We start from the raw sequence: 16,499 nt of genomic DNA, 5'->3' as shown, positions 1-16,499 counted from the left end.
TCTTTGACTCAGACTGCTCTAAACTCCCACCCTCTGGCCCCATGAGAGTAAAAAAAAAAAGGGATGAAATCATGAAAACTTTTCATATTCTTTGGAAAAGCATACGAAATGATGGAAAAAGCAAATCAGTGAACTTTCTTTCTTTCTTTCTTTCTTTCTTTCTTTTGGTAGAAAAGCAACGCATTACAAAGATCACAGGGGCAACTGAATTTTAGAGGTAGATAGGACCCTAGGTATACAAGTACAAAAAGAGGTGTGAAGGCAAACAAAATGAAAATGGTAATATCACTGCTTCTAAAGGACTCTAAGTGTTTAAATCCTAAGCCTTACAGACAACATTTCAGAAAAGGCCCACCTGCCCTGTGTGTATCGCACAATAAGATGACCAATAGTAGCAAGGGACTGCTGCCTCCCCCGTGTCCCCATTCTGTCCCCTGCTCCTCCTCTCCAACCTCCAACATACATTCTCCCGGGGGAATCAGGGCAGCATGCAAACGGGGGCTGAAATGCCATAAGGTTTACTCATCCCAACAAAACACCAGGTATAGAAAATTTTCTAAGAGACTACCCTTCCACTGCCCACGTATCTTCTTTTTCCAAAACAAATCCTGCTAATGTAACTACCATTTGAGTATCTGCTAATGCAGAGGCCTCTAAAGCTGAAGAGGGGAAAGAAAACAGGAAAAGAACACATTCTCTATCTGAAACTGTTGGACAATGTATCAAAACATAAAAGGGCAAAGACCTTAATAGTGTTGTCCGAGGACCTGGAAGATATTTCATTATCCTCAGCAGATGCATGGATGTCGATCACTGGAGCTGTGTGGCTTTTCAGCGTACCTGTTGGTTTTCTAGAATGAAAAAAGAACAGATGAACACCAAGCAGTTCTAAGCGCTGTTTCTAAATAAAAATGCAAGACTAAACTTGGTCCGGATCTGGCAGTTCTATTCAGCCTGGAGGAGGGTTACGTCTCCTTCTGAAATCACGCAAGTATATATCTTGTGTGATAAAAGGACTGAAGCAAATAATACCCAGTTACAGCAACACAACTCAGTGCGAGTTGAAGCCCTGGGCTTTGTTTCACCAACTGCTGACAACATCACTATAAAAGGAATAACGAGGAATGGCACAGGGTGGGGCTGGAATAGATCCTGTGGCAAGTTGTTGCTTTATGCAGGCCAGAGTTAAAAGTATTCAGCTCTAGGGGGAATGTCTTTTTGATATAAGTTTATTTCAAGGAACTCTGAGGGATCAAGGTGTCCTCAGGGTCGCAGGGCTGGGTGTGTAGTGAAAGGGTGGGAGGTTGGGAGAAGGGAGGCAGGGCTGAAATGGAAGGGGAGAGCACACTATCGTTTTATAACCAAGTCCCTGGAAGGTAAGTGGATTGTTCCACGTCAGCAGACAAATGGGCGCCTAAGGTAATAGAAGTGGGTAGAAAATCATTTTTCTTTCTCTCTGATTAGGCATCTGACCTTGTGCTGGGCGCTATACGTGGATGACCCCATCAGTAATCTTTATTACTGCTGGAGGGGTAGGTACTCTTGGGATCATCATTATCGAGGAGGAAACCAGCAGAACCCCTTGAGCAGGATCACTTGGCTACCAAGTGACAGGGACAGAATCAGATCCCTCATGCCCACCTGCTCCTAGCGCTGCCTCCACCACTGCCTGTTGTTGCTGAGGGGCATGGGTCACCTTTCAGATCCTCCACTGACGCCTGATACAGAGGCTCGGGGAGGAAGCTTGGCGCGCCCTAGAGGACCTGTTCTTGTCCCCAAATCCCCACCATTAATGCACGAGAAGACTCCTCCCTATTTTCCACTCCCCTTCCATCTTCAACACTTACCAGTGGGAATGACATAGGCTTTTAGAATCAGCCAAAATGCATTTGAACCCAATTCCGGTGTTATTTCCAAAAAGTTAAACTCCTCTGAGCTTCCATGTTACCCCGTTGGTAAATGGAGCCAGGGGCTGGGGCGCCTGGGTGGCTCAGTTGGTTAAGCATCCAACTCTTGGTCTTGGCTCAGGTCATGATCTCGCGGTTCGTGAGTTTGAGCTCCACATTAGGCTCTCTGCTCTCAGCACAGAGCAAGCTTCAGATCCTCTCTCTCTCTCTCTCTCTCTCTCTCTCTCTCTCTCTCTCTCTGCCTCGCTCAAAATAAATAAACTTAGAAAAACGGGCCCAATGATTTGCTTATTAATCCCCAAGAATGAGTCTCTAGTGGCCACAAACAGGAGTTTCCCAGGCTGTGTGCATGCGAGATCAATGTCAGGCAGGGGTTCTTAAATTATCCTAAAGGGAAATTGGAGATCCCCTGTCCTGCTCTCAGGTACTTTACTAGATCAATGGCACTCTTGGTTGGAGAAAGAAAACAAACTCACCCAGGCAGATAAGGATTCCAGACTCGAATGATTTGATCCATCCCACCTGTCAGCAGCAAGTTCTTTCTCTTACAGAATGAAAATGCCTTGACTCCTCTGTAGATGTGAAAAACGGTTTGATCACATTCTGCTCGCCTTTGGGGCAAACCAAGGAACGCTTGGTGTCTTCTTGCCTCAACATCTTTTCTAACATCCCTTATCCTTTCATCTTTTGCTTGACATTTGTTGTTCCCATAGTATGACCTAAAAATATTCACAGAAAAACAAAACACAGCCTCTTAATACGATCAATTTTCTGACAAGTTGCTGATTTTGAAAGTCCTGCTTTTGCTTCCAGTGAGGACTACTTTTTTCTTCCTCTTTCACCCTCTGGTGTTACACCATGGATCATCTGAAGAATGAAAATGATTTCTGTAAGAACGTCAAGATTCATTTCCCCTCCTTCTCTAGAGAGAGACAAGAAGGGTCACCTGGAGGAAGGAGGAAGCGTGAAGAAGGCCAACTCGTTCTGAGGTGGGTAACCCAGCTTTTAATAAATCTCTGCTGAGCACCAGGCAGTATGCCAGGGTCTCGCCATCCATGATTTTATTTGAAACTCACAGAAACTCAGTGAGGCAAGCACCTTTACCTCCAGGGTACAGATAAGAAAACTTACACCTTTGGGATGTTAAGAAACTTGTCATTAAGAAAGCAATGAAACCAACATCTTAAACCCTAAATCAGAGCTCATTAAGGCAACCTACCCGTTTCATCCACCAACCAGCCAACTTTTTCCTACAATTATTTTGACATATTTTTAGTCAAATGACTTTTTGGCTTATGAATCTACTAAACAGTAAAATCAAAATAGTAGCATCATCCAGAAGCAATCAAAGGCCTTCATGTGGTGTCAGACATCAGTTTCACCGGGAGATCAGGAAGGAACTCTCCATCGAGCTTACCCTGACCTCCGACCTCGGCTGTGTCCAAGGTGGCCGAGGGGCCTTGGATGAAGAAGGTCGAAGAATATTTCATCTTCAGTCTCCCCTTGCCCCCACGCCCAAGTTCATCTCGGAGGGCGGTGCTATTTCAGTCCAGCAGACTCTCCCGAAGTAGGACTCTGATGTAGGTCTGCTGAGTTTCGGGAGAAATGGGAAATCTTTATTCTCACTGGAAAACTTCCAGAATTTTAAATGCTGGTGCACAGTTTCAAAACATGTTTTAAATCTGTCTGTGGTTGCTTCGCTCATTGCTGTCTCTGAAGGCCTCCGGTTTAGGAACGTGTTGGTGTGGGGAAGACAGGAACGTATCTAGGAAGGGGAAGGGGGCCGCCATCTTTCCACTCCTTCTGAGCCCTTTTCCCTCAGAGTCACCTGGCCGCTCTTCAGTCCATGAACTCCATTTGCAAATGACCGGGGTATGTGATTTCCACCTTCTCTGGGGCTGCGGTCTGGGTGCCGGGACAGTTTTCTGATGGTGAGTTGAGGTCACAACCTTGCTGCCCATGGTTTCTCCCAGCGCTGGCAAAGAGCTGGCTTGGGTAGGGTACCTTGCTAGTCTCTCTGGCCCTGTCCTTCCCTTCCTCCTTTGGTAGGCAGCAGGAAGGTAAACAGTCTTGAACCCAGGGCTCTTTCATCTGCTAGACAGAGGGGAGGGGAGGGTGAGTGCTGAGCGCAGATAATTACTTAAGACAGGAGAGTGGACGTGCGTATCTGGATGAGCACCTGAAGTATCAAAGCCACGCAGCCAACCCCCCCTCAAACACCAGTTTGACACCTTCACCCTTCTTGTTATGAGCAAAGATCTGAAACTTCTAAGCAGGTGTGTCATTTTTTTTTTTAAGTAGAGGGAGAGCAGCCAGTTCATTTGCATGATCTCTAGCAGTTCTTTTCCAACACAGCCAGACAGAGATACATGTTTAAATGGTCGTCATGGAAACCAGAGAGCGTAGCTCTCCCCCAAGGTCTGAAGGAAGGATGATGAAAAGTTTAAAGCAATCACCATGGAAACCTAGAGCAGATTCAAGGCAGGTTCAGATCCCTAGCACACTAACTAGCAAATAAATCTTCAGGTGCTGGAATCCTACAGGAGGGTAGATTCTATGCTTCTAGCACCAGCGCTGACCCAGAAGCCAGGTCTACAGTTATGGGCTCCCAGCATCCTCTGGGGTTGACAGCAAGGTGTGTGTGTTCCCCCAAAGCTCAGACTTTGACTCTTCCTCTTTCGATATGGGTCTTGGAGCCTCTCTTGCACATCCTTCCTTTTATCTTATTCCTCCCTTCCATCAGTTTCCTCAGTATGGTAGGAACCCACAGAACTGCTGTGATAAGTGGATCCCTGCCCAGGTCTGCAGGAGGGAAGACATTCAAGGTCCAGCCTTGGTTTCTCCATAGCTGACCAAGATGTAACTCCCTTTCATGTTTATTAGTGACCAAAATGAGGGGCGCCTGGGTGGTTCAGTCAGTTAAGCATCCAGCTTCAGCTCAGGTCATGATCTCATGGTTCATGAGTTCAAGCCCCACTTCAAGCTCTGTGCTGACAGCTCAGAGCCTGGAACCTGCTTCGGATTCTGTGTCTCCCTCTCTGTCTTCCTCTCCCCTGCTCGCACTCTGTCTCTCTCTCTCAAAAATAAATAAATATTAAAAAATTTTTTTAAATAACCAAAACGAAGTCAAGGATTTCTGTCTTCCATCACCTTAAGTAAATGAATGCACTTGAAAGCACTTCCTGTACTACAGAGCCCTCTCTGTAACCCCCATTTATGGGTGGGGAGCTGGTGCTGTAGCACCTTTTGGAGGAGTGTGTGTGTGTGCAAACATATGGATACCTGATTGAAGCAGTGATGTGACTGTAGGACACTGTGGGAACATGTTGGGGGGACATGTTGGATGGGTAGATGGAAAGAGAAAACATGCGAGGAACCTGTCACCACAGAATTCTACTTTTCCTGGAGGGCAAAGCTTCAGAGCACCGCGTGGGGAGAGAGAGGTATGTGGTTTGAATTCTGACCACAAGTAAGTTCATTCAATAAATATTTACTGAGCACCTATTATGTACCAGGCACTAGTCCTAGCACTTGGGACATAACAATGAGCAACACAGATAGAAACCTCTACCTTTGTGGGGCTTACCTTCTGATGGGGGAGGGCAGACCATAAACAACAAACAAGAGATAAATTATATAGTCTAAAGGAAGGTGATGGGATATATAGAATTAGCGAAGAGTAGAGCAAAGTAAGGAAGATTGGAAATGCCAGGAGCAGGAGCTGGGCTGTTTCAGGATGTGTATAATAAAGTGGGCAAAGAGGACCTCCCCAAGAGGTGACATCTGAGCAAAGACTTCAAGGAGGCGAGGGAATGAGCAATGTAGACTTTTGCAGGGAGAACTTTCCAGGCAGAGGGAGGATCTGGTGAAAGGATCTTAAATATATCCCAGGAGATTGGTATGACTGGGAGGGAGTGGGTGAGGGAGAGAAGTGGGAAACCAGGCCAGAGATGTAAGGGCTGGGTTGACACACAAGACCCTGGAGGACTTTGGCTTTGACTGTGAAGGAGATGGGGGGCCTGATGAAAGATTTGGATGGATCTGACATCTAGTTTTCCAGGCTCTCTCTGGCTGCTTTGTGGAAAAGAGACCATAGGGGTGGGGTGGAAGCAGGGAGAGTTGCAAGGCTCTTGTCGTAATCCAGGCGAGAGGAGAGAGTGACTCTCACTGGATAGTAGGAGAGGGATTGGGGCAAAGTGGCCAGATCCTGGGCGCAGTATGAAGATAAAGCCAATGGGCTGGCTGTGGGTGGCGGAGAGGGTCAAGGGTGACTACTAGGTTTTGACTGGAAGGATGGACTTAGAACCAACTGAGCCGGGGAAGATGGAGTGAGGGGAAGATGTGAATCTGGGTTTGGATTTAATTTTTATGTCTGTGAGACATCCAAAGGGGAAGGTCCTGTACAGAGAGACCCATGGCAACTGGAAATGCCAGACTGAAGTTTGGGGGGCAGAGCTGGGTTAGAGACATAAATTTGGGATCTGACAGCAATAGCGCCGGAGGGCATCACTGAGGGGCTGAAGGAGATCGAAGAGAGGAAGAGCAAGGACGGAATCCTGGGCTCCAGCCCAGGGAAGGAGAGAAGAGGGGCTGGGGGCCTGGAGCCCAGTGAGAGAAGCGCAGGAAGGGAGTGGGAGCCATCTGTTGCTTTGGGGGCCGAGAGGCCAGTGGGAGGAGCATCCACCCTGCATTTAGCAGCACGAGGGGCCCTGGTGGCCCTGACAAGAGTGAGTTTGGAGGTGTGGCAGGGACAAAGGCCAGCTTGCTGGGGGCTTGAGACAGACTGGGAAATGAGGCATGGGAAAGAGCTCTTCCTAGGAGTCTCGGTGCAAAGGCTCCCTAAGCCCCACTATTCTCCTCTTAGCACCACGCCAGAGCAAAAAAACACAGATGGTAACCGGGGTGAGGAGGGCGCCGACTCTTTTGGTCACAGACTTGTCTAGATCTCTAAAGACACTTGGCAGTTCAGGGTGTAAGGAGCTTTAGTGGCCCCTGCTTTCTGGAACGTGAGAAGAAAGAAGGGATGCACAGGAAACTCATGGCAAAATTAGGGATCTGGGAGTGTGAGCTGGATGAATCTTTAGAACTCACATCCAGCATTTTTGTTGAACTAGAAAGGAAACTGAAGCCTGAGGTCACAGTTCTGTGAGTTGCAGGGCCGGGGGCTAGAACTCAGAGATCCTCATGACGGATTCTTTGCTTCTGTTCTGCACAAACACTCGATTTTGAGCTGCTTCAGTTTCTGAAGGCTGAGTGTTAGTTTCTTAGTATTCCTCTCCATTACAGTTCCAGAAAGCCACAATTTCCCAGTTCTAAGAACGTCTAATGAAAATTCCCAAGAAACTTCTTAACCATTGCACATCTCTTTCTAATGCTTTGGTGATTTAAATGTCAGTGAATCCGAAATGTATAAAGGAAGATTTCCTTGAAAGACAACGTGAGCTCGAAGGCTGTGAATCAGGGGTGGAAGAGGCCTCGGGGAAGCAAGGTGGTATTTCATAGGAGGCTGAGCTCTCAGGCATGACTCATTACTGATTTTCCATGATGTTCAGTGGCAACTGGAACAAGATTCTAAAGGAAAGGAGGAAAAATACCCCTAGGATTTCAGCCTTTCCGAAGCTAAGAAATGCTCAGGCAGAGCTAGGCTGAAAGGCATCATGAGAGAAATGGCTGTCGTCATTACGCGGGTGGACGGTTGACTTCTGAGTCATTTAAAAAGGTGTTAAATATTTTCTTCATTACAAATGCACTGACTGGTGAGTTCCAACCAGGCCCTTAAGATCGACGGGTGCAGGGAGAGAAAGGGAAGGTAAGGGCCAGCTAGAAAGGCCAAGAGAAAAAGGTGAAGATAATTCCAGCAAGTGAAATACCTGGAAAAGAACTTGGGTAGGAAGAGACCCCAAGTCATGACTATCCTCTTGGTGATGAGCACACAACTCCTGCCTCCCAGCCTTCCCCTTCTCTCTCTGCCCGTGAGCCTGGCTGGGCAGCGGACATGAGTGTCTGTGACGGGCTCTTCCAAAGATTCCTCTCTCAGGATGCTGCTGCTGCTAAGCAGCCCACCCAGACAGCACAAAATTGGTAGAAGGCAGCTTTTATTGGCTACAACTTTCTTACTATCCTAGGGTGAATGATAACATTTCTTTTCTCTGTGGTCAGAGATTTATTCTGCTCCAGGGTCAGAATCTTCCTTTTGAACCCAGCTTGTCCTAAAACAAGTCCCGGGATCAGAGGGATAGGCTTTCCCAGCCCAGCCCTAGGGGATGGCAGGTGGACTCCTGGCCTTGGGGTCAGAAAAACTGGACTTGGGTCCCCATTCCACTTCTTCTAGCTAAGTGCCCAGTGGGCAAATTTTAGCCTCCTGGTAAAATGGGGTGCACACAACTCATACCTCACCTGGCTACCATGAATATCAAATAAAAAATATCATGCATGTGAGTGATTCTTGAACTTGGCTGCAAATTAAAGCCACTGTGAAGTGTCCATAAAATACGGATGCCTGGGTCACACTGCCTTCAACAGTGGTTTTCGATCTTGGCCACATTAGAATCACAGGGGGAGCTTTTAAAGGTCCCGATGCCCAGTCTTTATCCCAGGCCGATTAGGTCAGAATTATCTGAGGATAAGACCCAGGCAACCAGTTTCTATAAAGTCTCCAGATGATTCCAATAGGCAGCCAAGACTGAGAATCACTAATGATATGAGAGTTCTTTATCAATTAGCAAGTGCCAAATACATGTAAGGAATCATCATCAGTATCAACTTGAACATTAAGTATGTTGATAGTGATTTTGAATTGGATGGGGCTTTCCCACATACTCCCAAGGGCTTCACAAAATGAGCAGGAAGTTTAACAAAGTAAATGTGAGGAATTGAGACTGGCCTTCAAAGGGCAATTTATTAGAAAAAAATATAAAAATATTAGTACAATTAGAAACATAGAAAAATTTGTGTTGTCGTGTTTAAAGGGTGCTTCTCAGACTTGACATGTATACAAGTCACCCTCGGTTCTTTTTCAAGCACAGACTCAGGTTCCATTGTTCCGAGGGAGGCCCGGGACTCTTCAATTCTAGCCCACACCCCGGGGAGGCCATCGCGGTGGGTCCCAAGATGACTAGCACAGATGACCTAGATTCAAGTCCTCGTTCTTTCATTTCTGAGTTGTGGGGCTGAGTGCAGGCACCATTCTTCACTTTTTTGTAATGGGTAAACCTCCTCTTCCCATCCCCACTTCTGGAAAGCATGCCTCCTCCTACGTCATGTAGTTGCATGGGACGGTCAGCCTCTTACTGTCCCTGCCTTTCCCAGGTCAGTTGGCTTGCAATTGTCTCAAAGATGGGCCAGACTGGTGCAACGAGAACCTTCCCAGAGGTGGCTGTACCGGGGACCAAGAGTTGCAGCTAGTCTTTATCCGTGACCAAGCAGCATGAGAGGAAGGCCCATCACCATCTGAGGGAACTGATGTGCGGAGGAGAGAGAGAAACAGAGTCGGAGAAGCAGCCGAGTCCCTGCTTCCAGGACTTCCCCACACTGGGTTACACGTCTGCCCTTCTCACGTCATATGAACCATCCACAAAATTTTCCTTTTGCTTCTTCATTTGGATGACATTTCTTTCGATACAGAAAACAACAACAACAACAACAAAAAACCCCGAACAAGACCCCAGGACAAGTTAATGAATTCTTCTGTGCTTCGTTTTACTCATCTGTAAGGTGGGACTAGTAGTGGGACCTAAACCACAAGGTTGTTACAGAGATTAAATGAAATAATACATGGAAGGAGCTTAGTATAGTATCGGATACTTAGTGTTCAGGGCCAGAGATTGCATCTAGTGCAGACCATGAGCTCATAGCCAGGGCATGATCCCTTATAAAGGGAGTGGATTCCTGGTTCCAATCTAGACCAGTCCCTCCCCCCGTACCAGGATGTATGTCCTCCATCTGGTCCCGACAAAATGATTCCCACATGAATAGCACAGACGGGCTCTGCCACCTTCCCTACTTCATGGACCCAAGATCAGCTTGGCCAAGCCCATGACCATACCAGGTGTGCATTTGGGGATGTGAGAGTAAGGGATGGGTTGGGCTCTTGGTTCTCCCTTGACCTTCCTCTGAGTTCACTTGGTCAGAGTCCAGCTTCCAGAAAAATGCAAAGGTCTTCAGGTTCTGGTTCTTCCTGTTGCCATCACTTAAAACTGTTATTTTCAGCATGCCTTTTGAATTCACAGGAATGACCCCCTCCCATTTCACACCAACGCCCCAAGACCACTGTCCGATGTTGATATTACTGCATATTCAATAGCATGTAGCACATTAGGGGCGCTCATAGGGTGTGGCCTGAGGTTGCTTAAAGTAGATTTTGCTCTTATTTCAAATCAGCAAATATTGATCGAGCTCTCAGCATGTGTGACGCCCTGTGAAGCCCTCCCTCTGTCTCTCCAGCAGCCTAGTGTGAGGCTTCTAAAGCTAAAGGCGGACAGAAGAGTGGAGGATGTCACATTCTGAGCTGCAGAGTGTGGGATGCCTGTTGCAATGCAGAAATTATAAAGGTGGGAGACATCCAAGGATCTGGCACACAGAGAACATTACAAACGTAAGGGGAATGTAAGCAGTACCTATTACTAGAGCTGTAGGCTCGTGGTTGGAGCTTGAAATGACGGCTTTGATAGGATTGTAGTAGTTCAGCGGGAAATGACAAAAGAGAGAGAGAGAGAGAGAGAGAGAGAGAGAGAAGATGCTAATTAACGTTGAAGATCACATGCCAGGTCAAGGAAGAGTTTGTAGCAACATCTAAAGCATTCTTTTGACCCCCATTTCGAGAAGGAGAAAGGAACCTCTTGTTCAGAGGATGGGCACATTTTTTAAAACTGTACTTTTGGAGTGGGCAGATGTGTGTGGGTGGCCTGGCGGAGTGTGGAGTGCGTGGGGGTTCTCTCTCCTTGACGCTCGCTCAAGGCGAACACCAGAACCACAATTCCTGGGTATCCTGTCTGACAGACCGTGCTGAAGTTTCTACCACCTATTTTAGATATTTCTGAGAAAATTGAATGCTGCCTGCGTAGCCACAGGGGTTTCACGGAGAAAACAGCTTATCCTTTGCCATAAATCATATTTAAATTGGAAGCTATGCTGAGCGTCATACTGGGAAGGGTAAAAGACTCTCTTCCCCTGTCTTTGAAAATTGAGAGCCAGCCTCTGAAGCACACGTGCCAGGATCAGGGAAGTGTGCCTTTCAGGCAGGTGCCAGGGCTCATCTCAGGTGCGAGGAACAGCAGTCAGCGGGATCTGAGGAGTTTCTCTGCTCTTGGGACATTTCCTTCCTGGAGGAAGTCCTTATTAAGAAGATAAGCATGTAAAATGGATAAACCCGTAGTAGTGTTGAAAGAGCAGCATTAGCTACAAGGGATGACAGGTGTCTCTTTGAGACCTTGCAGGCACTATGCTAGGCTCAGAGGGGGCATGCGCAGAAGATGACCCTTGGTTCTAACCCCCATGGAGGGCAGAAACCATAGAGCCAAAGACACAGGAAGAGGAAGGGGAAGTCTAGGGGAAGAGAGGGTTTCTGGAACTTGGGACCTGACCCAGCACAACAGGACTCGGTGCCCTGAACAAACTAACAGAGCTTAGAATTGTCTCTGTCTTTTCCCTATTAGAAAGGGCTCCCTGGAGACGGCCCACAAGGCAGAAGTCTCAGTGGAGAGATCATGAACACACCCCCCGAGGTGGTGGGAGGAGAAAAGGAGAGCAGACCCCTGGGGAATTCTCCTCTCATACAGCTCCTCTCTGTTAGCTCCCTTTCTATGCTGCCAAGGACAATGCCAATGCCAATGCCCGGCTTTGTTTTCTCCCCACTTCGCCCCACCCCCTCCACGTGTGGTCATCTCTTGGATGGCACTAGTCCCGGATGTTGTTGGTTTTGGTTCCTACTGCCTTCCAAGGCAACAGGGGCTGATAATTCAGTGGGACAAAACGTCCACCCTCCAAGCATGGCTCCACTTTGCAAAGTGGCAGAAGCCGGGCACAACAGACCACACAGTGTATGATTTCATTTCCATGGCATGGCCAGAAAAGGCAAATCAACAGAGACAGAAAGTAGATTAGCGGTTGCCTGGCACAGAGATCTTATTGGGGTGATGGAAATGTGCTTAAACTGCGTTATGGTGATAGTTGCACAATTCAGTAAACTTAACAATCATTAACTGTACGTTTAAAATGTAAAAAGTTAAGTGTAATTAGAATGCACGTTAAAATGTAAAAGTTGAAGAAAAGAAGGATTTTGTCCCAATCACCTTCGAGAAACATACCGGTATTACATATGGCAAATTTGCCTGTGCTTGTTAAGTTGGATTGTTTTCTTTTTGTATTCTTACTTAATTCACCTTATCGTTCTTCTCCAGAATTGGTGTTTTGTTTGCTTCTCTTTGTGTTTGAAATTTTGTTGGTCTTAATCTTTTAGACAAATGCTGTTTTGCTGGTTCAATTTTCCTTCCCGTTGAATTTTCCTTTTTTACTTAGCAAATAAGTTTGGCTGTTTTCCTATTATTTCCTTTCACCCAATAATATTTCCTGACTTTCTTATCTTGCATAGGTCTTCTTTATTAAGAATCTTCCCCACCTATTGTAAGCCTGATGTGTTAGGAGGACACAAGAGATGTTTCCAGGAGTCTATGCTCCCCTAACAGTTCTCTGAAAAACCCCTGCTCTCTCTCTCTACTCAGGAGGACAGTGTGTCCAATCGGTATTTGGTTTCTGATCTGCCTCAACATAAAGAACAATGTCTTGTTTGTTTATGCGCTTAAGAAATACTAATTTAGCTTCTCAGAGCCAGTAGAAATGGCAGGGAAATGACTCTCATGTTCAAAGTCATATTATTGGTCCTAAGACCCTCGGGTCATTTGAGTTGGCTCTCATTCCTACAAGAGGAAGGAAAACACACCAACTGTCTTTAGACCCAAAGAACAGTCAGATGGGAACCCCCAACACAAGTATACCAGGAAGTTCAAATCAATCAATTTCTCTAGCTTCTAGAAACCAGATGTTTATCATTCTTTGTACCATTCTTGGTATTTCATGCAGCATTTTTATTTGTTTTCAACTAGGCTAATAAAGTTATCTTGGGAACAGTGGTCACTCATTAAAGTATATATATATATATATATATATTTGATTGGCTGATACATCTGGAGAGAGACGTCAGGTTGTCAAATTCCTATTTACTTTTACTTAAACATTTCTTTCTTTTCTTTTCCCTTACTTTTCTCTCCCTCCCTCCTTTCCTCCTTCCTTCCTTCCTTCCTCCCTCCTGCTCTTCCTTCTTTGTTTCTCTCTCCCTCCTCTCTTTTTTCCCTCCCTCCCTTCCTCCTTCCTTCCTTCTTTTCTTTCTTTCTTTCTTTCTTTCTTTCTTTCTTTCTTCCCCTCCCTTCCTTCCTTCCTTCCTTCCTTCCTTCTTAGTTTTACCTGAGTAATCCAGTCTCCATGCACTTTCCAGCAGATATAGTTCACATTTGGAGAGGCCACAGCATTTTTAATGCTAATGTTTGGCATGTTTTCAATTTTGGGCAGTTTCTTCCAAGTTCTAAGGAAAAAGCTATAAAAATCTCAAAGGGATAAGAACGAATGTCCCTCCCACATCCTGCTCATTCCAACCAGGAACCTTTTCTGAGATTATTCTTCCGGCCAGGATTCCCCTCCCATCCTCTGAGACCTCACTAAATCCTCCCTCTCTGATTAAGCTAGACCATCTGATCACTCCCTTTCCTGGACTCCAGGATAGGCTTGACATGCCTGCCTTTATTTTCTTACTCAGATGTGTACAACCAGAAGGCTTTTAGAGCCCCAGGAAGCCCAGTAGAGAACAAGGACTCAACCAGTATTGAGTATCCTTGTGTGTCCCAGCTGGGGTTTGAGCAGCCTTTCAGAAGAAGATAGTGGGTTTTTGAAGTCAGTCTTATAAAGAAGCGGGCCTTGTTTATAGGCATCGTGTACGAAGTCAAATGGGAAGAACTTGGAGATGGCATCAGTGACCATGTTATAAACCCTCTTTAATTATTGAGTAATTCACATGAGCGCTCTGGGAGATAGATTGTCCTTCCATGGCTGAAACAGGAACAAAGCACTAGGAACGAAACAAAAGAATGATTCCTTGTGGAGGACCCGTGTCTGTCCAACAGGTACTCCCTTACTTGTTCCCTGCCAACAAAAGCAAGGCACAGATCCCTTGATTTCAGAGCGGTCATGTGACTCATTTCTGGCCAATTGGATAAGGTAAAATCAGCGAAGGGCTCTGGGAAAATATTTTGCTTCTTCCAAAAATGCGAAAATAGTGTGAAGCAGTCTCCCTCCCTCTTTCTCTCTCTCTCATTTTTCTTTCTCACTTTTCCTCTCCCCTGGCTGGCATTATTTCTGATTTTTAAACACAGTCAGTATGTGAGATGATGTCAAGAGCTATGGCAGCCACTGTGGGACCATGAGGCCATAGGCTGAAGGATAAAAAGCCAATGTGCTAAAAGATGGCGAAGTGACATAATAGAGGTTGAAGGCTCTTCATGAAGCCATTGATCAGCTAAACCAGCACAGCAAACACCTATATCCTGACGTCTTTGTTAATGAAAGAAAGATAAACTCTTCTATCCTTTGCTGGTCATTTTTCTGTCATTTAAAAATAGCAAACGTTTAACTTTTTCCTATGTGTCAAGCACTGTTGCAAGTACGGTGTACATATTAACCCGTTTACTCCTCAGCATAAACCTATAAGACAGGCACTGTTATTATTCCCTTTTTAAAGATGAGGAATGTGAGGCACGGGATTAGATAAACTGCCAAAATCTGTAAGTGGAAGAGCTGGGACTCAAACCCAAGGAGCCCGGATTGCAACTTAAAGCGTTCTTAGTGGACAGACCAACTGTACACAATCGTCCGCAACTGATGCTCAGGTAGTGCAACTTGTCACAGGATTATGGATTGTTTTCGAGCTGCAGGCGATCCTTTGAGATGACCTTGAAAATAACCTGAGTTAGATAGAACCTGGAATGGTGGTCGATGTATCGCGGCAGCCTGTGAGTAAGCCATTTTTCTCCGTACCTCCAGCCATAGAAATGAGCTGACTTCCCGAGCAGTCCCAATGTTGGATTTTTTTCCATACTCCTTGTGTTTCATTTGGTTACTTCTATCATAGTAAAGTTCTCTTACTCTGCACTCGTGATTTTACTTTTTATCTTCTAACTGATCCTTACTCTGTACTTCTCCACTGCTGGCATGGCAATGTATATTTTTTCACTTACATTGCTCATTTGCTTTTGACTACTTTGAAGTACTAATTTTTCATGTTTCAATCCACTCAAAATTTATTTCTTGAGACGCTTCTGTGAACAGTGGTCCTATCAGACTGATAAGCGACCTTCTCAACTGGTAATCACTCAGCACTCCCTCTCAGTTTGGTTGTAACCCTTGCTGTATTGTCTCACATCGTAGAGGGGTGAGTGAGAGTCTATGGGAAGACTCACTTTCTCTCCAGATGAGTTTCCTGTCAGGTTACCTCATCTCTTGGACTTGCCCTTCCAGCCACCTTTGCCCGATGAAACTCTTTACTGCTGAATTTTCTCAAATTTTCCACCCAGGCCTCCTCCTCCCCTACCCACCTGAACCAAAGAGAAGGGGAAGTTCTAGACTGAAAAGATCTCAATTCCCAAACTTCAGAACTCAAGGCCTAGTATTTTTCTTGTTTCTGCTTTCAAATTAGGACACCTCAGAAACCAATGCTGACTACCAGACGACCTCCATTTTACCTGTGGAATTGTCCTTTTAAGATTTATTTTATGGTCTAAATCGACTTGGCTTCCATAACAATACCCCAATGAATCTGATCTCACTGGTTAAATGGAACATCTTTCTTTAAAAAGCAATTTTCAAGAAGTAGTTTAAAATGTCTGATATTGTTACTTTATAAAGCGTCTCTTCTCCAACAATAGAGCAAATAACGAGTACATCTCCTCAGTCTGCATCTTCCTTTATGGTACTTCGAGAATCCCTCAACTTGCTCTTTCTGTCAATTAATCTCTTGCTTAAATTTCTCTTGAATAAAAATTTTGCTGACCTCGTTCCATTAACCTCTCCTTCATAATATCTTTCACCATCTCTGTTACTTTCCTCTGGATACATTTAATTTCTTGGAAGGAATTTTCATGACAGAAATGGGGCAGAAGAGAAAGACTGGCCAAGTTTAGAGATTTAGTGAGATTCAGGAGATGGTGATGGTGCTCAGTACTTGAAGGTAACTCATTTGAAACATGCATTCAAATCTCAAGATATAAAACTCTAAAAGAAAATCTTTAAATTCTGCTGGGAAACATGGATTCAGTCGCTTGTGCTGAATTACCTGATGGGGAGAAAGTCTCTAAAATAAGGAATAAGGACTTGATTGTAAGTTACATTTCATTCTGGTAATAGTTTCTGTATGATCCATCAATATATTTTTTTAATTCAGACAAGGTTCATAATCTTTTTTTTTAATGTCCACCATAATCTTTTTTTAATGTCTGCATAAAGCAGATAAATTTCCTGGGATATTTATGACAAAAGCTCTTCTTGTTTGAA

The 16,499-nt window shown here is 45.3% G+C and overlaps 1 protein-coding gene across 1 annotated transcript in view; it reads right to left on the bottom strand.

The window, feature by feature from the left end:
• Positions 1-16,499, bottom strand: part of LOC122228848 (WD repeat-containing protein 49-like) — a gene marked incomplete at its 5' end in the record, with an annotated part of 45,438 nt that overhangs the window by 12,453 nt on the left and 16,486 nt on the right. Inside the window, 2 exons of the mRNA XM_042954245.1 lie at positions 746-851; positions 2,384-2,626. Coding sequence (XP_042810179.1) covers positions 746-851; positions 2,384-2,626 — 349 coding nt within the window. The remainder of the gene's footprint in view (positions 1-745; positions 852-2,383; positions 2,627-16,499) is intronic.

Source organism: Panthera leo, chromosome A1 (assembly GCF_018350215.1).
Source record: "Panthera leo isolate Ple1 chromosome A1, P.leo_Ple1_pat1.1, whole genome shotgun sequence".
Lineage (NCBI taxonomy): Eukaryota > Metazoa > Chordata > Mammalia > Carnivora > Felidae > Panthera > Panthera leo.
The sequence above is the reverse complement of the archived record's forward strand: the minus strand, read 5'-3'. Positions and strand labels throughout refer to the sequence as shown.